The sequence below is a fragment of the Schistocerca nitens genome, chromosome 2 (assembly GCF_023898315.1).
Source record: "Schistocerca nitens isolate TAMUIC-IGC-003100 chromosome 2, iqSchNite1.1, whole genome shotgun sequence".
Taxonomy (NCBI): domain Eukaryota; kingdom Metazoa; phylum Arthropoda; class Insecta; order Orthoptera; family Acrididae; genus Schistocerca; species Schistocerca nitens.
The window spans coordinates 261,439,329-261,464,167 of record NC_064615.1 but is presented as its reverse complement, the minus strand read 5'-3'; the positions used below and the strand labels follow the sequence as shown (position 1 = coordinate 261,464,167).

General features: G+C 38.6%; 1 protein-coding gene across 1 annotated transcript in view; it reads right to left on the bottom strand.

Annotated features, from left to right (window-relative positions):
- Positions 1-24,839, bottom strand: part of LOC126235995 (esterase E4-like) — a 107,413-nt gene that overhangs the window by 37,184 nt on the left and 45,390 nt on the right. The window contains exons 5-7 of the mRNA XM_049944992.1: positions 23,872-24,056; positions 16,182-16,356; positions 11,366-11,541 (exon numbers count right to left, since the gene is read on the bottom strand). Coding sequence (XP_049800949.1) covers positions 11,366-11,541; positions 16,182-16,356; positions 23,872-24,056 — 536 coding nt within the window. The remainder of the gene's footprint in view (positions 1-11,365; positions 11,542-16,181; positions 16,357-23,871; positions 24,057-24,839) is intronic.

Here is a 24,839-nt window from a genome sequence, read left to right as displayed (position 1 = left end):
GCAAGTCATGTGGGAAAAGTGGGAGTTGGGTTTCACATGATCGATGTTTTTGGAATCTATGCAGGGTGGCATTGAGGACATCATTTTGTTCAAGACACCTCATCATGTTTGGGCTCAGAATATGTTTTAAGATTCTACAACAAATTAATGTCGAGGATGTTGGACGGTAGTTTTGTGGATCACTTCTACTATCCTTCTTGTTGATGGATGTGACCTGTACCTTTTACCAAGAACTGGGCACAGTTTTTTGTTTGAGGAATCTATGATAGATTATAGTTAGAAAAGAATAGCTACAGACATGTTCAAATTATTAGACTAAAGAAACTTAACATTACACATTTACATCCACATACAGATTATATTTGTACATTCAACACTTTGTATGTGTGCCTTTGTTCTTAATCAACATTTTTATCCTGTTTTGCATAGTTTTTATTAACTTTTCACATGACATTTTAATATCATTGTCATGGTACCAGATTTCCTCTAGTTTCTCCATGAGATCTTGTTTGGTGGTTATTGTAAATTTCCTTATCCTCCATTTCACAATAGCCCATAAATTTTCAGTTGGATTCATATCAGGGCTATTCCCTGGCCAGGGCAACACTTTCAGTTGCTTTTCTTCCAAGAACTTAGAAACACTTTTGGCTTTGTGGTAAGGTGCCCCATCATGCATCAAAATGGCATATTTGTTAGGAAACCTCTCATTTATTCCCTTTTCAAGGATTTCTTTGTATTGTTCTTGCCTCATTGTCCCTCCAACAACGTGTAATCTGCCAGGGTATCATGGACATCACACTCCAGACCATAACGGAAGTTTCATGCTTCACACATTGCTGCACACACTCAGCTTTGAACTGTTCTTCAGGTCTGCGGCAAACATACTGGCTGCTTTCTTCTATCACAGTGAATACAGATTCATCACTGAAGCATGTGCACAAAAGTGCAAGCTAGAAAAGTTGGGAACAGCAGCATAGGAGACCTCAACATGCACAAAATTCAAATGTGCATTTCTTCAGTATCAATAAAACATCACAATTTCAATCCAAAACTCCTAACTTTAGAGATCAGGCCCACTTAATTTACCATATCATTGCACACACCTTAGCCCTGTCCTCACTTGCCCACTCCTGAAGTTGTTTAGCCCAGTGCAGTTTTTTGTTTTTCATGGCAGGTGTGATTTTCTGTTTTTTCCTCGGTCGGCATGCCTTTAAACCACATTCAAACAGCCCCCTCCTCACTGTCACAGGTGAAACTTCAATACCCAAACCCTTTAGCTGATGGCTCATGACTGTAGAAGAAAGTTTATGGTTCATTGTTGTCATGCTTGTAAGTCTTATCATTGTTCTAGGACTGATTTTTCTTTCACATCCACATTTTCCTTTCCTGTTTGGCTTGTATTCACCACCTTCCTGCACTGAAAGTTCAGTTCTGCTGACAGTTTTCCAAGATATTCTCATTCTGTCAGCAATTTCTTGCTGTGTATAGACATTTTCAGCAAGAAGTGCTACCACAGCTGAAACTTTCCAAGGTGAAACACCTTTTGCCTTCCCCATAACCTCACTTTCTTCAGAAACTCCACAATTTATTCCTATAGCTAAAAACATGCAAGTTCACAAGCTATGTAATGTCTTGTTAATGTAGCAAGAAGTTGATAGAATAAATAACAAGCTGAAGTACACCAGAGAAATGTAAAGCATTACTGTAAACACAGTTTCAAAGCATGTACACAGACAACTAACACCAACCCCCCTTCTAACAGCAGTGTACCGCAAGTCTCTAGAGGAACGGAAGGTTCCAAATGATTGGAAAAGAGCAGGTAGTCCCAGTCTTCAAGAAGGGTCGTCGAGCAGATGCACATAACTATAGACCTATATCTCTGACGTCGATCTGTTGTAGAATTTTAGAACATGTTTTTTGCTTGAGTGTCATGTCGCTTTTGGAAACCCAGAATCTACTATGTAGGAATCAACATGGATTCCAGAAACAGCGATCGTGTGAGACCCAACTCGCTTTATTTGTTCATGAGACCCAGAAAATATTAGATACAGGCTCCCAGGTAGATGCTATTTTCCTTGACTTCCGGAAGGCATTCGATACAGTTCCACACTGTCGCCTGATAAACAAAGTAAGAGCCTACGAAATATCAGACCAGCTGTGTGGCTGGATTGAAGAGTTTTTAGCAAACAGAACACAGCATGTTGTTATCAATGGAGAGACGTCTACAGACATTAAAGTAACCTCTGGCGTGCCACAGGGGAGTGTTATGGGACCATTGCTTTTCACAATATATATATAAATGACCTAGTAGATAGTGTCGGAAGTTCCATGCGGCTTTTCGCGAATGATGCTGTAGTATACAGAGAAGTTTCAGCCTTAGAAAATCGTAGCGAAATGCAGGAAGATCTGCAGCGGATAGGCACTTGGTGCAGGGAGTGGCAACTGACCCTTAACATAGACAAATGTAATGTATTGCGAATACATAGAAAGAAGGATCCTTTATTGTATGATTATATGTTAGCGGAACAAACACTGGTAGCAGTTACTTCTGTAAAATATCTGTGAGTATGCATACGGAACGATTTGAAGTGGAATGATCATATAAAATTAATTGTTGGTAAGGCGGGTAGCAGGTTGAGATTCATTGGAAGAGTCCTTAGAAAATGTAGTCCATCTACATAGGAGGTGGCTTACAAAACACTCGTTCGACCTATACTCGAGTATTGCTCATCAGTATGGGATCAGTACCAGATCGGGTTGACGGAGGAGATAGAGAAGATCCAAAGAAGAGCGGCACATTTCGTCACAGGGTTATTTGGTAACCGTGATAGTGTTACGGAGATGTTTAGCAAACTCAAGTGGCAGACTCTGCAAGAGAGGCACTCTGCATTGCGGTGTAGCTTGCTCGCCAGGTTTCGAGAGGGTGCATTTCTGGATGAGGTATCGAATATATTGCTTCCCCCTACTTATACCTCCCGAGGAGATCACGAATGTAAAATTAGAGAGATTCGAGCGCGCACGGAGGCTTTCCGGCAGTCGTTCTTCCCGCGAACCATACGCGACTGGAACAGAAAAGGGAGGTAATGACAGTGGCACGTAAAGTGCCCTCCGCCACACACCGTTGGGTGGCTTGCGGAGTATAAATGTAGATGTAGATGTAGTAGATGTAGATTTGGAGGGAAAATGACAAATGTTACCAACTGTGAAAAATTCAGCAATTTGTGAGTTGCTTGGAAGGGAAATTTTGTGGCATCAATCAAACCATTAAAAAATATCAATTATTACACTTTTCTCTCCTATTTTTACACCAGAAAACTGAAGAGTATCAAAAATAATTGATTAGTCTAGTAATTTGAACATGTGTGTAACTCAGCCACAAATTCAGTATAGAATCCGACAGGGATTCCTTCGGGCACTGGAGTTTTGTTCAATTTTAACAGTTTCAGCTGTTTTTCAACACCACTGACACTACTTATTTCACTCATGTTTTTATTGGCATGAGGATTAAATTGGGGTAATTTTCCTGGGTTTTCCTTTGTAAAGGAACATTTGCAAATGGATTGAGGCATTCCATCCTTTACTTTGCTACCCTCAATTTCATTTCCTGTCTCATTCACTGGACACTAGCTTTGGTGCCGCTAACAGCCTCTACATATGACCAGAATTTCTTTGGGTTCTGTGAAAGATCACTTGACAATATTCTGCTACGGTAGTCATTGAAGGCATCATGCATTGCTCTCTTGGCAGCCAAATGCATTTCATTCAGCCTCCCACTATCTATAGTCCTACACTTTGTTTTATATCTGTTACGCAGTAATATCTGTTTCTTTAGAAGTTTCTTTACAGTGACTGTATACGATGGAGGTTCCCTCCAATTATGAACTATTCTATTGGGTACATATCTATGCAATGCATGATCAACTATTCCTTTAAACTTGTGCCAGAGTTTCGCTACATGCTCCTGACCCGTGCTAAAAGTTCCAAGTTCCTCACTGAGATGTGACACTACTGATTTTTTATCTAGTTTACTGAACATATATATCTTTCAGCTTGTCTTAGTTGTCCTTTGTACTTTGGTAATCATTGTTATCGCAACCATTTTATGGTCACTGATACCAGTTTTGATGTGAACATCCTCAAAGATGTCAGGTCTATTTGTTGCCATTAGATCCAATATATTTCCATCATGAGTTGGGTTCCCATCTATTCTGACTTCAGTTTATATATAGTGGGATATGATGTGCATTTACTTAAATATTAATTTTTCATATTTCTTGCATTAAATGTGGACTTTTCATTTGTTTTAAAGGGCTTATAACTAGTGCTACATTATACTATTATGTTTAAATAAATCAGCAATTACTTTTGTATTGAAACTTATACAAGATCTGACTCTCTCTTCCTACTGGTTTGTGCCCATCAACAAAATTCTCTTTTGGTAAATGTTAGGATGGCTTGAACAAAAAGCATATAAGATACAATTTTTTTAAAATTTTTGGTCACTGTCTAACTTGCTTTTTAAGCATATAATGTCTCTTCTCAAAAGTATTTTTTTGCAACAAATATTTGTCATCATTCATTTATTTTCTTTAATACAGTTCATATCATATATCATCTTTGCAGATACTGTATATTGCACTGAATTTATCTTGCAGATCACTTTTCATCTAGTCATGTGATATCTTCCATTTCCACACCACTGAGCATTTTTGCATCCTGATCTGGAGACATAGTTTACTATTAAGAAAACACCTGTTCATAAATATGGATGAAAAACCAAACTAAAAACTACATATTGGCACAGTGATGACAAGCCATAACAGAGTGCAATCAATAATAATGATTTAACAATGGCAAAATGATCAAATGTTTCCACTCAGAACTGAATGCACAGTCTATATCAACTGTTTTCATGTGGTTGCTCCTGCAGACTGATTCCACTCAAAAGGACCAAATGAATAATAATCCTACAGGTATGTAAAACTACAACTGACAGAACTGAGCAATTTCATTTGGTTGCTGCCACAGACTAGTTTCACTCAATACAATGATTGTATAGTTCAACCTACAAATAAAGCTACAACCAATTGAACTGATAGTTGTAATTTGTTTGCTCCCATTGACTGGTGTCACTCAAAAAATGAATTTATAATTCAACTTATGCCTAAAACTACAACCAAATGAGTCAATTGTTTTCCTACAACCAAATGAATCAACTTTTTTCATTCTGTTATTCCGATCACTACACCCTAGCATTTGTATCTCTGTACAACCCACTTAGGTAGAAGATTTATTCAAACTGAGGCTAAACAATATTTAACTTCTAAGTTTTGGTAAGTGACTTTGATAATTTTTTTAACCTTTTCATATTTTACCTTTAGTATCCTGACAATGTATAACAAACATCTCTCATTCTTATATTTTAATTAGAGATCTGATGATGGCAACAGCCCCCACATTATAAATAAAGAAATATATTAAACATTGTACATAGCTTTAGCCATAAAATGTTTGTTTATAGTTACAATACTTTATTTTTAAAACTGAAATACTGATGTCCACATAAACAAGATTCTCAACTTCTTGTTTCCTTTTTCAAAAACATAGTTGTTCATAGAGGTGTTAATATGCCATTTTAAACACTGTTATCTTAATTATTATTTTTTTTGTTATTTTTTAAAATCTCATCAGTTCATTAAATCACAAATTATATACTAAAAGTTAAATTGAAAAATATATATTAAATGGTGCTTTGTATGCTTTTAATTCCAAAATTGTTGTCAAATGTTATTTTTGCAGGTGGTTATCACAAAATTTCTCTTGGTACGGCCCATAACATAAGTTCAGCCAAGGCATCTGCAAATCCTAAATACAATCCTGCAACTATGAGATAGAAATAATTCTTTTTTTTGTCAGAAGAGATTTGTATTATGATTAATGTTTCTGCAACAGGTAGTCAGTGAATTGCAGTAGTAGCCCAGTTTTGCCACTTACATGCTTGGAGAAACTCCAAACAGCTTTAGAATGCATTGAAGACATTACAATTTTAATCGTCTGTCAGGCGCAATTCTGGAACACCTGCATTTGGACGCAATGAGCCTGACAGGCACACATTTCAAAATCAGCTATTATCCCACATTTTCAACTTTAGTAACCGAAACATTATCAATGGCTTTCATGGGAATGTGCAGAAATGGAACATACAAAAAAGAATGCTAAAAAAACCTCTTATTAAAAACAAAGAAACAAAATATAAATGACCAAAACTGTGAATCCACCATTGAACAGTTACAGTTTTCAGTACACAAATTTTATTAAACACTAAATTTGTGCAAAAAACTCCCATTTTAAGGCCACCATTTTTGTGCTGATGCTTATCACACTCACCCAGAAGTACCAGAACAAATACACTGGTGAGCAGAGAAACAAAGTTGGCAGATCATATTTGCATGTGATAAGCAGATAGCATTGTGGCAGTTTTTACATTCATAGTCTGACATCGCTCTGCAGCCCATTTTTGTAGTGCAGGTGACCCATACACATTTTTTGGGGTGTGGGAGAGGTGGTGATTTCTCTCTGTCTTCTGTGGGGACAGATCTTTTGAGTTGGCTTTGTAAGCTGGAGAGGATTCCAATCTTCTTCATACTTCTGTGTAATATTAAAGAACAAGTTGACGTGATAGCAATTTTAGGTAAACTCTTCAAGCTGTTTCTCCAGTTGATTTCAATGGTAAATAACCTGGGAGTTGATACCACCCACATTCAATATCGTGAAATAATGATCATTGGCCAGCACTTTGTGTTTCTGCTCACACTGTAAGTAGCATACATTTGATCTGTGGTATGAATGCCGCTATTTTTTTTGAATTGTAGAAAGTGACTATCTCTGGTATATTTTTCTCTCCAGATTGATCAGGATCAATAGCATTGTCACTGTAAAGAGAAGATACAAGAATCACAGTTTTATTCTGGCGCAGTATGAAGGAAACTAAAATCTTCTCATTACATACTGCTTCCCTTTTACATCAACAAAATTGGATGGCAATTGTCTTTATTTTTTCTGGCAGTTCCAGCAAAGGACAGCTTTTTTGTCTTCAAATAGTTGATGAGGTCAAAATCAGGCAATCAGCTATCAGCAGTGATATTTTGACTGGATCCAAATACAGGCCTAGTCATTCTCTTGACAACTTCAGCTGGTTTGTTGCTGACACAGAAAGGACCCACAGGCTGTAGTCCAGTGTAGACCTTCATGTTCACTGTGTATATCATTTTAGCAGTCAACTAGAGCAAAATGTTTGATTCCATATTTGTTTGTTTCTGAGGGTATGTACAGCCAAAAAGCACATCTACCACAAAAACCAGGAAGCATTTCCTCTACGGTCACATTATCCCTGTGTCAATAGGTGTTTTGACAGCTTTCCGTGAACTTTTCGAAAACTTCGCAAATAGGAGCTAGCCGGTCCAATCCTTTCCATTGAACTCTGTCAGTTTGGTTGTCAAAACGTAGGTAATGTATCAGACTCTTAAACCATTTGAGATTCATCACGAGACTGAGTTTTTCAATGCTGTCACCTCCAGTCCTCCAAAATTCCTCCAGCTTTGACAACTCCCTTTGTACGAGGGAGGACCAAAAAGTAATGGAAAGTGGGCTGCAACAGTGTCTGTTACAGTCATGCCACCGGAGTCAGTGTACGCAGCTGTGTTGCTGTGAGTGCTTCGGTTCACCCATCAGAGTTGTTTTAGTTAAACATTTTTTTCCATTTCGGTGAAAACGTGATGGCAGAATGTTGAGAGTAATGTGCGGCTGTGAAATTTTGTTTCCTGTTGGGGAAATTGGCTGCGGGAACTGTTGTAATGCTTAAGACTGCTTATGGGGATGCTGTCTTAAGTAAAACCAGTGTCTGATTGGTTTTTCATGTTTTAAAAATGGGGAAATGTCAATTGAAAATGTCAATGCCCTTGCTTGTGAAGACTGTTGTTGAACCATTGTTCAACTCTGGAGATGTCTGGAATATCATGGAGTTCAATTCAGAGGATTTTATCATAAGATTTTCACATGAGAAGGGTTGCAGCCAAATTTGTCCCTCACCTTCTCATAAACAAGCAAAGGGAGTATTGACTTCAAGCATGTTTTGAGCTTCAAAAATCAGCTTAAAGAGGACCCTGAATTTATTTCCTAGGTGATTACTGCTTATGAGTCATGTTGCTATGCATACAAACCCAAAACAAAGCAGCAATGAAGTCAGTGGAAGACAAGTGGCTCTCCACATCTGAAAAATGCTAGCCAAGTCAAACATCAAGACAATGCTCATTTGTTTCTTCAACTGCAGAGGTGTTGTGCATGTGGCGTTCATTCCCCTGGGTCAAACTGTCAACCAGGAGTTCTACTTGGAGGTTTTGAAAAAATTAAGGGAGAGTATCTGGAACAAAAGGGCAGATCTTTGATGCACAGGTGACTGGTTCTTCCATCATGATAACATGCTGGCCCATGCCACCCCCTCTGTAAAGCAGTTTTTGACCAAAAAAGGCACAATACCAATTGTTCACCCTCGTCCTACTCACTGGATCTAGCCCCCTGTGATTTCTTTTTGTTTCCCCAGATTCAAAAGGGACATGAAGGGAAAGTGCTTTGCCACTGTGGAAGACATAAAACAAAAATCATTGGAAGGAATAAGGAACATCCCAATAAGTGAATTTAAAAACTGTTTTGAACAATGAAGGATTGTTTGAAGAAGTTTGTTGTGGTCAATGGAGAATTTTCTAAGGTGATTAAATTTGGTGTAAAAATATGAAGAAATAAAGATGTTAAGATGAATTTCCCCCTTTTTTTTGGGGGGGGGGGGTGTCCCCCGCCCATATGCACCTCCTAGGTACAACAAACCAATAAATGCTCTTCATTCAATTACATCTGCAAAATTGATGTCTCTCTATCTGGATTAATGATCCCTGATAGTGTCAGTGTATTGATTTGTGTATTTGACAGTGGTGTCGAGGAAGTCATCAGTGAATAAATAATTTCCAACAGTCAATTGCACTTTAACATTTGTAGCATTTCCTATGAATCCAGGGAGATGAGTGCTGATGTCTTTTCCCAGTTGGCTTTTTGGCCCACATTGTCTTCTTATCTCTTCCCAAATAGAAGTTTCTTGCTTTGTTGTCTCTTCCTTCTTCATCCTCAGCAGTATCCTCACCATCTTGCTCTGTTACAGAATCACCTTCATGTTCTTCCACCTCATCTTGTGAAACAATGTCACCCTCATCATCAAGACCCTCTGACAGCATGGGGGTCTTCCTAGTCAGTGCACATCAGCAAATCCTGAATTTCTTCATGATGACAGGTGTGAGACAGGTCGTAATTATTCTGAGCCATATCTGTGGAGACTCTGGAGTTTAAAATAAAGAACACCTGGATAATTTCATATTCAGACACAATGTGCCTGAAATGCAAAGCTCATGGTACTATACATTTTCACAAAATATTCACAAAATTGGAGATGCCACTATCATCACATCTGCTCTCCACAAAGGTCACACGTAAACTAGTGGAGGGGACTGTAAACAACACCTGAAGATAGGAGGTTCTAATAGTGGGGAAATCCTGCCAACTAACTGTGGAGAGGGGAAGAAAATCATTTCAGTTGAGCCTGTCAGGCCAATTGGGCTCAACAGAGTCCTAAACATGGCTGACAGCAGCAACTGTAAATAAAATTTCAATATATAAATTATTTACGAATAAAGGAGATGACTCACCGAAAGGCAGAAACACTGCATCGTTGATAGGTATACAAACAAAAGGTATAGAGCTTTGCTAGTTTTCAGAATGAAATTCCTTTTCCAAGCTTGTAGGAGAAACATGTAGGAGAAACATGCACACTAATAAATACACACTCATTTACATGCAAATGTCTGTCTCCCTACATTGTGCTCAGTCGACTGCCAGCTCTTACCTGGCCCACGGTGAATGTACTAGTACTGGGGTGAGGTGTGGGTGCAGGGTGGGGTGGGGTGAGGGATGGAGAGAGGCGGGATGCAGGGAAGGGGTTGGAAGTAAAAGTGTCTAGTGACTCATGGGAGAGTGGGGAGCTGCCTGTGATCTAGCTGGGGTAGCAGTTAGGGGGGGCAGGGGGCAGACGGCTGGGCATGCAGTTTCACAAACTAGGGCATGAGATGGCAGTACACAACTAGCTGACACAAATTGGGCAGGGTTACTGGGACAGGGGATGGTACATGCACACACATGCATACACACTCTCTCTCTCTATTGGGTGGAGGGTGTTGGGTCAGCAAGTTACCTTAGGCTTATGCCACAGAGGTTATGTGAGTGAAGGATGTACTGTAAGGAAAGTTCCCATCTGTGCAGATCATAAAAGCTGGCGGTGGTGGGGTGGATCTAGATGGCATGGGTTTCATGTGAGATTTCAATGGCTGCTTCACAACTCATGCCATCTGGATCCCCCCAACCACCAACAAGAACACATTCTCAGCACCTGAAATTATCATGGCCACAACCTCCAGCCAACAGTCCCCCCTCCCCCCCCCCCCTCTGTCCTATCACCTCCTCCCTATTCTCATCCCCTCACCCTCTTTGTGTGCCACCCTCTGTCAACACACCCATCCACCTTTCCCCTTCCCCCTCCTACCCATTTTTGCTCCCTCCCCCTCCTTCCCCATCTCCTTCCGCCACAGCCTCCTGACGCAGAGTGTGGTGATCCTGTCATGCCGCCACATAGTCCCTTGCATACTCCACCGGACAGTGTTCTCCTCTCTCTCAACCTATACCCTGATATCCCTCCCCCTTGCCCGCCCCAGACTGTTGCCTTTGTTCAATGTGACGGTTCCATTCGGGTCCAACCTGCCGGTGATTGCGGTCATGTGTGCATGAGGTGTACTTGCTTTTGTGTGTGTGTGTGTGTGTGTGTGTGTGTGTGTGTGTGTGTGTGTTTGTGTTTGTTTGTTTATTTTTCTTTTATGGAGCAAGCTTTGACAGAAAGTTAAATGTTTAAGTCTTTTTGTTGTGTCTGTCTGCAGCTCAACATGTCATCTTTAGGGCGAGTAGTGATATATCCTTTTCTGAATATGTTAGCTGCATAGTTTGTGTCTCTAGCTGCACAGCATTAAGTGTGTTGAGCTTTTTTGCCAGATAGTGAAGTTTTGAGATGGAAACGCTAGTCATTGACATTTTCAAATATGAAAGACAGCAATAATTAAAAAGAAAAAATGCTGTATGAAATAGCTATATAAACATAGCATTTCTGATGCAACACTGGTTGATTATACAAAGAAAACAAAACAATATAAAGTTTCATACCTTCCCACAGTCACTGTTCATAAATTATAGGTTTAAATATGCCTACTTTCTCACTTACTTTACCGAGAGCATCCCCTGAAGCATTTGTTATTGGTTCATCATTGAGGTAAAATTTCGTCAGCTCTGCAGCAATTTCATTTGATCCTGGAGCATTGATCTCTTGGAGGACATAGTTTAAAACTATTGACACAAAATTCTCTTTCAAATTCTGTGATACATTACTGCGGAGAAATTCTGGAAGACAATTTTAAAATATACAGTTACAATCAAACAATTGATATAGTAGCTATAATAGAAGATCACTCTGAATTGGTATCTGTTGCCTTCTAACCATATAACTAGCCCTACCTTGTGTACATACCAGCATGTGTTCCAAACTATTCAGTCATTAAATCCTTCTGTATGCTTTCCTCCTCCTCCTCCTCCCCCCCCCCCCCAGCCCATCTGTGTGTGTGTGTGTGTGTGTGTGTGTGTGTGTGTGTGTGTGTGTGTGTGTGTGTGTGTGTGTGTGTGTGTGTGTGAACATAAGGGAAGACTACATAATGATACTACATTTTCAGATTACAAATTTCCCTCTCCACTGAAATTCTTACAAATTTAAATTAATTATAGTAAAGTATGTCTGGTATGCTGCCTTCTGTAATCTGTTATAAGATGTCACAATAATGATATGTCACTGCATTGTTTCTGATATATTAAGCAGGTACAGAATGGAATGTGTCATACATCCAATCATTCATTGTATACTATGAGCCCCACAATGAAGAGAGACATTAAGGATTGTGGAACAATGTGAAGCAAAAACTGCTTTGATAGTTTATAATCAATACACTGCTCTAAACAAATTGTGTACAAGCAAGGTAAATCTGATGGTGTGATGTTAACAGTAAGTCTGAGAACAAGTTAACAGTAAGTCTGAGAACAAGCTGCCACTTTCTCAGTTACATTACATTTTGTTGCTTATCCCCAAATGCTTAATATCCATGTAATCATATTGATATTCATCTTGGGAAAAAAATATGTTAGGGTAGTAATATGTAAACATATACAGTGTTTGCCAAGAATGCGGTGTACAGTTGAAAACAATAATGTGCTGTTGTGCTAGTAATGTATTTCAACTTTCGCATGCTTATTTTTTGTTTGCCCGTGACACATTTATATTTATTTCATTACCTTTATCACGTATTTGAGAACGCTGTACTTCCATTACAACATTGGCATAAGCAAGTGTGTGTGACGGTAACCTGGCAATATTGTCATGGCAGAAAAAAATAGGAGAATCTGTTATGGATTAATGACAGTATTCTGGAAAGGATAGATTGCTACTCACTGTATAGCAGAGATGTTGACACAGGCACAACAAAAAGAATACTAAACATGTAAGTTTTCAGTCAGATGGCCATATTCTGAAACAGACAACATGCAGATGAGCAGTCCCTCTCAAGGTCTCACTGAGGCTTTCACATACTGTACTTACCCTCCCAACCATGTACAGAAACAGATCTCCCGTGCCTTATCTCTCCAGTCACCAACCAGTTCTCAAAGTCCCACTATCCAGCCACAGAGGAGAATTTCTCTCATGACTCAGCACCACCCAGGACTGGAGCAACTGAATCACATTCACCACCAAGGTTTCAGCTACCTCTAGCAGGGCCCTGAAATGTAGAATGTCCTACCTATTATCCTCTCTACCCCTCCCACAGTGATATTCCGCTACCCACTGAACCTACACAATATCCTTGTCATTCCCTACATAGCCTCTGCTCCAAACCTCTTGCCTCATGATTCACATCCCTGTAACAGACCTATATGCAAGACCCCTCCCATGCATCCTCCCACCACCTACTACTCCAGTCTGATCACAAGCATCACCGGTCCCATTAAAGTCAGGGCTACCTGTGAAACCAGTCATGTGATTCACAAGCTAAGCCTCAACCAATGTGCTTTGTCCTACATGGGCATGACAATCAACAAGCTGTGTGTGCGCAAGAATGGCCACTGAAACTGTAGCCATGAAACAATTGGACCACCCATTTGCTGAGCACGCCGCCCAACACATTGTTCTTTTTAATGACTGCTTCACAACCTGTGCCATCTTGATCCTTTCTACCAACACCAAGCTTTTCTCTGTTGTGCAGGTGTGCACTCGTGTGCAATATATCGCATGTTCCTGTAGCCATCCTGGCCTCAACCTCCATTAGTCATTGTCCTTCACCCACCGATACCCTTCCCTGTTCCCTGTTCACCCTCCACTGCCACACAGCCTTCAATCCCACAAGCGCACACACAGTGTTTTTACTTCTCTCCTTCCACCTTCCTCCCCCCCACTCCCCCCCACCCCCCCAACCCCCACATTCCATCTTAGCCCCCAACTCTGCACCTAGCTGCCCTACTTTTTCTCCACCTCATCCCTGTATCCTCCTGCAAACATTACTTTACTGTCCCTAACTCATACCCTGCTCTACCTCTCACTTACTGCTCCAGCTTCTCATAGTCTAACATTGGCATCCAGAGACAGTGGTCATGTGTGTGTCAGCTGTGTTTGCAGGAATTTTAGTAGGCCTTTTGTTGCTCTGTCTGCGACTCAATATCTCTGCTGTATGGTGAGCAGTAATCTATTCTTTTCCTAATATTGTCAAAAAAAATATTTCTTTGGACTTAATCAATAAAAATGAGGATAGGCAACCACATAAATGTGATGCTTAGGCACATGTAACAGAAGAGCAAGTTTCCTATATTTTGAAGTACCACCCCTTTTAGTTTAAGTGCAAACACTGTGTGATGACATACTGAAATGGCTGTGGGTGAGTGTATTTCAGTTTCTGTATGACTTTGTGTGGAAGAGTGTGTATTTAAATTAGATAAGGGCCAACATATTGAAGTATAGACAAATCTTTATAGCATTATGTGAGTATAACTGCTGTGCATCACTCAGCTACAGGTGGATGATTACCTGTCCATTTTATGTTTGTTACTTCCATGATGGAGTATCTGTTACTGCAAATACTTCATTGGGTCTGATATTGACTAAATGGCATTAAAATATTTGCTAATAAAAAAAGCATTTTTTTAAATATTGTAAATGAATGAAAATGCAAGGTAATATGATCACACATAAAACAATAAACCACTAGATGATTTTGTGTCATAGATGAGGAAAAATAAGTCAAACAAAACAGACTAAAACACATTATGTCTCACAGCCATACAATGGTGACAAACACAGAACTTTAATTCAGCATTTTATGACAATCATTCCCACAGCAGAAATAATTGGATAGTGGCATAAAAAATGTAGTGGGTGAAGGTAGCTACAATATGCAGCCATTTATTACAACAAATTCATCATTTCATCCAATGTAGCCCATGGTTCAATATAACCTTAAATTTTTCCTCCTGAATAGAAGTACTTGCCAGAGATTCTGTCCTGTAATTTTATAGTTTTCTTGTGTGAATTTTTTATACAGTTGACAGCCTATTTTATAAATGTTTCATAAAAAAATCTGTGATTGCAAATTTGAAAGTTTAACACATTATGGTGTGTGTCACTTAGGAAACTATTTTCTTCCAGAATGAAACTACAAGGACAGTTGAAACAGACTGAGATATAAACCACAACAATAGTATCAGAAATGGCAAAATCATTTGGAAAAAATTGATGGTGCTCAGTAAGCTAAAAAGTGGTTGTGACTCATTCAGTAGGCTAGATAAATGCAGAAATATAACATAAATAATGAACTGAACAGCAATGCTTGTCGTGTAACACTTCGCTTTTGGTGAAGTCTACCATGCCTACGAATGATGATCATCACAGTGAAAGTATCTGTTATTAGCTAGTTGGTTTACAATTGTACACTGATGGAAAGTTGTTATTCTTTGTGCATGTACACTAACCTGGATGAATGCAACACATCACCAAGGCGGGACAATGATGGCAGCTTTTGCTACATGCTATGGTGCTTGCTGGCCAGGAAATTATTCTGTATTATAGGGTTCCAGCTCAGAGAAGCAACGTGCACTATCAAGAAAAAGAGTGTGCCATGACAATAGTGTGCCATGACAATGGTGTTTAGGTTCTGGAAGAAAAAGAAGATTCTTTCTCCTTTCTTCCAGGAGTGCTAGTGCTGCAAGTTAGGCAGGAGAACTTCTGTGAAGTTTAGAATGCAGGAGATGAGGTACTGGCAAAAGTAGAGCTGTGAGGACTGTTCATAAGTCACACTCAATTGTTCAGTTGTTAGAGCACTTGCAGACGAAGGGCACAGGCAGTATTGCACACAGTTTTAATCTGTCAGATAGTTTTATATCAGCACACTCTCTGCAGCAGAGTGAAAATTTCATTCTGGAGAATTTATTCTGTCAGATTAGTACAGAACTGTCATCATTATTGTCAGATGGAATTTATGTAATGTGCGGTCAAATATATCAAAATTTATTTTAAATGTTGTGTTCCCTTATATCATCAGTTATAACAGAAGATATAATATAACTGTTGTGAGAAAAAATACTTTGTATCATTTAGCATAAAGTATGGATATGATAACAGTTCACAAATTCCAACACAATAACAACTTCAGAGGTGAAGAAGTCCTAACAACTGCAGAGGTGAAGATGTCCACATCAGGAAATAACTATACAGTTTACCCAAACAGTATTTCAAGAGGCAGTAGTTCAGAGTCAGAAAGGAACAGCACTTGCAGTCTGAACGTACATACTATTTCAAATCCATTGAACACTTCAAGCTAGAACAGGCACCCAACTAATTCATAATGTGAAGGCAGTGACAATGGTATTTATATCCCATCCACTAACCTTTAGACTTGCATTTCAGTACTGCATTAAGAAAATGAGTATTTTATTAAATACTAGTAATTTACCCTTGGGTATGTAAGCGAGTTCATCTTTGGTTGTTCCTGTCATTACAGGAACATGGGCAAAATTTCCTTGCAGGAATTGTTCTGCAACGTCAGCTGGTAAGAATTTTTCAACTCCATCTCCTGAATCTCGCTCAATAACAAAAGCAAATGAGCTGGTTAAATTCCTTGTCAGGTCCTACAAAAACAAGGCATTAAGTAATAAATAACACATGAACAATTGTAATTGTGTGCCAGGTTTTACTTTAAAACTTATCTTAAAAATAGATCTAAATTAATTAATTTATACATATATAAATAAACAATGACAGCATGCACTCAAAATAATAACATACGTTTTGACTGATAAATTAATAAAGAAGCCTGAAGTTCTTTTATCAAATTGAGGAAAAGTTAATCAACATGGAGTAATGCCACCACTGTGCAGACACTTATTTTGTACATTATGTTATACGAATTATGTCCTATGGATCAACAATGAACAAGAAGCTCCCAGGCTGTCGAACCAATTACAAATGAAGAAGGACATAAGCAGAGAAATGCAATAATTATGAACTCTACCTACATTAAAGTAGGATATTTCAGAGCTTGACAGCCAATAACTAACCTTGTGTGTAATTTCAGGTGCATTATCACCAGTATGTGATAGCCTTTGGAGTCCATGTAGAGAGCGCATTTTAGATTAAGGTGACAATGTCAGCTATTGGAATTTTTTTTCTCTCTCTCTCTCTCTCTCTCACACACACACACACGCACACACACATATACAGCACTGTTAGCTGCAGGGAAGTACACTGTCTGAAATCTTAGCACAACTTGCATGTTGTTAATATGAATTCCATAGATTATCTAGTCCATGTTGTTAATATGTATTTCGTAGACTATCCAGTCCATGTTGTTAATATGCGTTCCATCCACTATCCAGTCCATCTCTGTGCCACTCTTGCCCTCTATTCTGCATTCACTAATGTCCCCTCAGGATAAGCTAACATATCAGAATCAGAATTTTATTGTCTCTCAACATACATGTCAAATCATTGTTCTATTGTACAGGAGACTCATCAAGCTTATAACTATAATAGGTTCTACATGGAATACAACATTTACTAGAACTATATAAACTATTAATTTTTATCCTGCTCAACTGGTCAGATCATCATTAAAAAATTCATCAGTACAGTAGAAGCATTTTTGAGCCAGAGTGCTATATAATTTTCTTTTTTGCTGAATCAGTTTCCATCTTTTGAAAATTTATCTTTTTTAACTTGTTGAACATTTTCATCCTCATATATTGTGGGGTCTGCCCAAAAAGATTGAGTCTAAGTGTAGGAAGCATGAAACTTTCTATGTTTCTAATTCCACATCTGTGTTGGAAGTTTTTGGAGCAAACAGTTCTGGATTATTATTTGTGAAAAGAATTGTTTCATATAAATACAATGAGGGAACACTTAGTATGTTTAGGTCTCTTAATAGTGGCTGAAAAAATTCTTTTGACTTTGCACAACACACGTTACTTATAATCTTTTTCTGTAAAGTCAATATTTTTGTCAAACTGCTAACATTTCCCCAAAAGATAAAGCCGAATCTCACTGTCACCTCAAAGTAGCTATGGTACACTACCCTTTTCATGTCTATGGCAGTGTCACTGGCTAAGATTAACATAGCAAATGCCAGGCTGTTCAGTTTATTTCTTAAATAGTCTATACGTGAGGACCATGACAAATTTCTGTCCAACTGCATTCCTAAGAATTTAACACATTCTGCTTGATTTAGTTCCAGACTTCCTTGCATAATTTGAATATCATTTATTTTTGACTGATTTCTCTTACACTGCATAACCTGTGTTTTTGAAATATTTGGTTTTAGTCTACATACATGAAACCACACATCTTGATTTTCTAGAGTTTTTATGACATTTTCGGGAATTTCTTCTGCATTTTTATTTCCTATCAGTACTGATTTGTCGTCAGTGGATAAAACTGAATGATGATTTATATTTATGGTGAAGTCATCTGTGTAAAAAAGAAAAAAATATGGGGTCTAGAATTGATCCTTGTGGTCACCCTGTGAGATAGTTCTCCATTTTGAAGAGTATTTTTCTTTGTCTGATGTTATGGCTGCCCTTTGCTGTTACTTTGTCAAATATGACTTGCACTACTGTAAGGCACTGCCTGTAATTCTATATTTTTACATTTTATATTATAATAGTGAGTGGTTCACACAGTTGAATGCTTTCTATAAGTCACAGAAGGTTCCTGCAGCTTTTTGTGGTTTATCTATGGTGGAATTAACTTGAGTTATGAATTAATTAACTGCATAAATTGTACTTTTGCTTTTTAGGAAGCCAAATTATATTAAAGTTGTGACAAAAATTTTGAATCTGGATTGCAACAATCGTTTCAAATATTTTAAAACATACAGGAAGAAGGGAAATTGGACAGTATTTTCCCCTATCTTCTTTAGAGTCTTTTTTTTAAATAATGGTTTCACTTCTGCACATTTTAGAATGTCTGGAAAGTAACATTCTTAAAGTGATTTATTAATTGTTTCAGACAGTAGATATGCTATTATATTTGAAGCTGCTTTGATGACTTTGACAGGTATTTCATCCCATCCCACATAATTTTTGTTTATTTGCGTTAATATAAATCTTTTACTGTTACTTTGTCAAATTTGACTCTGATTCTTACTCTGAAGTGACCCAAATAAATGTACATTATCTTGATAGGAGTCTAATCTACATTACCATCAGATTTTGCTACCATTATAATAAAATTTGTAAAAATTGTCTGATATCTGAGCAGGATTTACAATTATTTTGTCTTTTACCTTTATTACCTTTATTTTAGAAATTTCCTGGTGGCTAGGATTGATTCCAAGGTCAGATTTGACAACTGTCCATGTTGTTGTTGTTGTTGTGGTCTTCAGTCCTGAGACTGGTTTGATGCAGCTCTCCATGCTACTCTATCCTGTGCAAGTTTCTTCATCTCCCAGTACCCACTGCAACCTACATCCTTCTGAATCTGCTTAGTGTATTCATCTCTTGGTCTCCCTCTACGATTTTTACCCTCCACGCTGCCCTCCAATACTAAATTGGTGATCCCTTGATGCCTCAGAACATGTCCTACCAACCGATCCCTTCTTCTGGTCAAGTTGTGCCACAAACTCCTCTTCTCCCCAATCCTATTCAGTACCTCCTCATTAGTTATGTGATCTACCCATCTAATCTTCAGCATTCTTCTGTAGCACCACATTTCGAAAGCTTCTATTCTCTTCTTGTCCAAACTATTTACCGTTCATGTTTCACTTCCATACATGGCTACACTCCATACAAATACTTTCAGAAACGACTTCCTGACACTTAAATCTATACTCGATGTTAACAAATTTCTCTTCTTCAGAAACGCTTTCCTTGCCATTGCCAGTCTACATTTTATATCCTCTCTACTTCGACCATCATCAGTTATTTTGCTCCCCAAATAGCAAAACTCCTTTACTACTTTAAGTGTCTCATTTCCTAGTCTAATACCCTCAGCATCACCCGACTTAATTCGACTACATTCCATTATCCTCATTTTGCTTTTGTTGATGTTCATCTTATATCCTCCCTTCAAGACACCATCCATTCCGTTCAACTGCTCTTCCAAGTCCTTTGCTGTCTCTGACAGAATTACAATGTCATCGGCAAACCTCAAAGTTTTTATTTCTTCTCCATGGATTTTAATACCTACTCCGAATTTGTCTTTTGTTTCCTTTACTGCTTGCTCAGTATACAGATTGAATAACATCGGGGAGAGGCTACAACCCTGTCCCACTCCTTTCCCAACCACTGCTTCCCTTTCATGCCCCTCGACTCGTATAACTGCCATCTGGTTTCTGTACAAATTGTAAATAGCCTTTCGCTCCCTGTATTTTACCCCTGCCACCTTTAGAATTTGAAAGAGAGTATTCCAGTCAACATTGTCAAAAGCTTTCTCTAAGTCTACAAATGCTAGAAACGTAGGTTTGCCTTTCCTTAATCTTTCTTCTAAGATAAGTCGTAAGGTCAGTATTGCCTCACGTGTTCCAGTATTTCTACGGAATCCAAACTGATCTTCCCCGAGTTCGGCTTCTACTAGTTTTTCCATTCGTCTGTAAAGAATTTGTGTTAGTATTTTACAGCTGTGGCTTATTAAACTGATTGTTCGGTAATTCTCACATCTGTCAACACCTGCTTTCTTTGGGATTGGAATTATTATATTCTTCTTGAAGTCTGAGGGTATTTCGCCTGTTTCATACATCTTGCTCACCAGATGGTAGAGTTTTGTCAGGGCTGGCTCTCCCAAGGCCGTCAGTAGTTCCAATGGAATGTTGTCTACTCCGGGGGCCTTGTTTCGACTCAGGTCTTTCAGTGCTCTGTCAAACTCTTCACGCAGTATCGTATCTCCCATTTCATCTTCATCTACACCCTCTTCCATTTCCATAATATTGTCCTCAAGTACATCGCCCTTGTATAGACCCTCTATATACTCCTTCCACCTTTCTGCTTTCCCTTCTTTGCTTAGAATTGGGTTTCCATCTGAGCTCTTGATGTTCATACGAGTGGTTCTCTTTTCTCCAAAGGTCTCTTTAATTTTCCTGTAGGCAGTATCTATCTTACCCCTAGTGAGATAAGCCTCTACATCCTTACATTTGTCCTCCAGCCATCCCTGCTTAGCCATTTTGCACTTCCTGTCGATCTCATTTTTGAGACGTTTGTATTCCTTTTTGCCTGCTTCATTTACTGCATTTTTATATTTTCTTCTTTCATCCATTAAATTCAATATTTCTTTTGTTACCCAAGGATTTCTACTAGACCTCGTCTTTTTACCTACTTGATCCTCTGCTGCCTTCACTACTTCATCCCTCAAAGCTACCCATTCTTCTTCTACTGTATTTCTTTCCCCCATTCCTGTCAATTGTTCCCTTATGCTCTCCCTGAAACTCTGTGCAACCTCTGGTTCTTACAGTTTATCCAGGTCCCATCTCCTTAAATTCCCACCTTTTTGCAGTTTCTTCAGTTTTAATCTACAGGTCATAACCAATAGATTGTGGTCAGAGTCCACATCTGCCCCTGGAAATGTCTTACAATTTAAAACCTGGTTCCTAAATCTCTGTCTTACCATTATATAATCTATCTGATACCTTTTAGTATCTCCAGGGTTCTTCCATGTATACAACCTTCTATCATGATTCTTAAACCAAGTGTTAGCTATGATTAAGTTGTGCTCTGTGCAAAATTCTACGAGGCGGCTTCCTCTTTCATTTCTTAGCCCCAATCCATATTCTCCTACTACGTTTCCTTCTCTCCCTTTTCCTACACTCGAATTCCAGTCACCCATGACTATTAAATTTTCGTCTCCCTTCACTATCTGAATAATTTCTTTTATTTCATCATACATTTCTTCAATTTCTTCATCATCTGCAGAGCTAGTTGGCATATAAACTTGTACTACTGTAGTAGGTGTGGGCTTCGTATCTATCTTGGCCACAATAATGTGTTCACTAGCTGTTTGTAGTAGCTTACCCGTGTTCCTATTTTCCTATTCATTATTAAACCTACTCCTGCATTACCCCTATTTGACTTTGTGTTTATAACCCTGTAGTCACCTGACCAGAAGTCTTGTTCCTCCTGCCACTGAACTTCACTAATTCCCACTATATCTAACTTTAACCTATCCATTTCCCTTTTCAAATTTTCTAACCGACCTGCCCGATTAAGGGACCTGACATTCCACACTCCGATCCATAGAACGCCAGTTTTCTTTCTCCTGAAAACGACATCCTCTTGAGTAGTCCCCGCCCGGAGATCCGAATGGGGGACTATTTTACCTCCGGAATATTTTACCCAAGAGGACGCCATCATCATTTAATCATACAGTAAAGCTGCATGCCCTCGGGAAAAATTACGGCCGTAGTTTCCCCTTGCTTTCAGCCGTTCGCAGTACCAGCACAGCAAGGCCGTTTTGGTTATTGTTACAAGGCCAGATCAGTCAATCATCCAGACTGTTGCCCTTGCAACTACTGAAAAGGCTGCTGCCCCTCTTCAGGAACCACACGTTTGTCTGGCCTCTCAACAGATACCCCTCCGTTGTGGTTGTACCTACGGTACGGCTATCTGTATTGCTGAGGCACGCAAGCCTCCCCACCAACGGCAAGGTCCATGGTTCATGGGGGGGAACTGTCCATAATGCCTTGGATTTATTTCTGTACTTGTTGATAAATTTAGTATTTGCCATTTTCTTTGCTGCTTTTACAACCTTCCTAAATATTTTTATATGATTTAACATAACTATCATAAAACAGTTAAACCTTTTATGGCCACTTGTTGACAAATTGCCTGTTGGCATCCATCTCAGGTTCTTGGGTTGAAGAACCCAATATGGAAGTCAACAGGCAATTTGTCACACCATCTATTATAACAATCCTGTCACAGGCCATTCCTACTTTATCTGAGATAGTGTTTACTGAGACAACAGCCATATCATGTGCCAACAGGTTTACAACTACTGCACTGTTAAAAATTTCCTCATTTCTGATGCAACAGCCATTGCCATGTTCTGATTTTAAGCATTTTTATGGGAAGAAAACACTAAGGCTGGCTGTTACTCCTTTATTTTCTTTTATGTTCACTAGTAGTTTTGACACCTTATCCATTTTTAGGTGACAATGTCCTCTTAATATTTTCATGGAGTTACTTTGAAATGGACAGTCATCCAAACTAGCAATGCTGACATTAAATAAATAAATATTTTACAGATGATCTTGGTGGTTTCTGCTCTTTAAGGGTTATCAGTAACAAAATATTTTACAGTTTTATGTGGATAAGGCAAACAACCACCTGTACACCCTCATGAACAGTCACTTCCAAAATGTGGCTAATCATGAAACTGCACCCCCTCCCTCCTACCTGTTGTAGAACCCCACAGCTCTGATGACTTTAGTAGCAGCTCTGAAACCCATGCCAACTGGATCCAGCAACAAATCTTCTTAAGAGCACAAGTGAGAATTGTCTCTCCCATCCTTGGACATCCACTTGCCTTGCAGATTAAAACTATGTGCCGGACTGAGGCTTGAACATGGAATCTCATCTTTTCATAATGAATGTTCTTACCAGCTGAGGTATCAAGACCTGACACTCAGCACACCCTCACAGCTGTACTTCTGTCACTACCTCTCTCCTGAGTTGTGCCTAGATAGATCAGGCAGTAAGAGCATTCCTCATAAAGAGCTATGTTCCACTTTCAAGTCTTAGTCAGGTGCACAGTCTTAATTGCCAGGAATTTTTGTAACATTGTACACTCCTCTTCAGAGTGAAAAATTTATCCTTGTGTCCTACATATACTCGGACTATGCAGTGTACAAAATACATGTCTTGTTGACAACATGCATACAAGACAAAAAGAGAACTTGAAAGATAAAAGTTTGTATCAAAAGGCAACATACACTACAGTTAGTTGCTATACTGATTGTTCCCACAATCCATGAAAAGTAAGGTTCTAGGTTGAAGTCTTGGTCAGTCATAATTTTAATATGCCGAGAAGTTTCCTAACAGTTCACACTCCCTCCAGAGTGAAAGATTTATTCTAGAAGGAACGTGATATTTTAACAGATCATAATGTTCACTAATGTGCAGCACATCATAAATTTAGGCAATTAATAATACAATGCTCACATAAAAGTATTCTCCTGTTTTGGCAATTTCCAAAGCATCTTTTCCTTTCAGGCAATTAACTATCTCTTCTGATGTTGTATCTGGGCAGTTCACCAGCCTTGCTTGCTCTCTTGCTTGTTGCAGTGGGTTTCTAACACCGTTTGTTAGATCAGCTCCACTCATTGCAATTATTTTATGGAACAAGCCTAAAACAAAAGTTAAAATTTTTTTATTGATGGTTGGTACCTTAATGAAACACATTTAATATCATTAAACACATTTTTTTTGTAATTGTATACATTATATCCTCGAAGACTGAAGAATTAGATCAGTACAATCATGAAAGGCCTCAGATATCAAAGTGTGAGGACTTCGCCTACAAGTGACAATCATTGTGCATAAACTCAGCATGCAATTACCATTGTCAGACATTTTTTTTGAGTTATATCTTTGGAGTGTTGCACAAGTTAGTTTTGTTCTATGATTCTCTATAGTGTCAATGTATTGTACATGTGCTCAACAATATTATAATAAATATCATTCATCTTATTCTGCAATCAGATCAAGTGATATTCCTGTGATCCACTTTCCTGGAATTCTCACAGTCATAACCCAACAAAAGCATGCAGATCATCTTCATCAAAATTCAATATATGTAATGGATTGCTTCACAATGACAGTGACTTGTTGCAATGAGCAATGTTTATCTGGACAGTTTTCCCAGCATGATAACATCAACTGTGATTCTTGAAGTGTTTTTAATGTATCTGCACAGACAATGAATGCTGTGAAAACAGAAAATGGTGTACTTCCACGACCCTCTCATAGGTTGAACAATATTGAACATTTACATAGACAATGTTTGGCACAGTATGACCTTTTCAGTGACTTTAAAAATGATTGGGGTCAAGTACTAAATCTATACGGTTTTTTTTTTTTTTTTTACAGAACATTCTGTGTTTCCTGGAAATTCAAACCTGTACAAAATT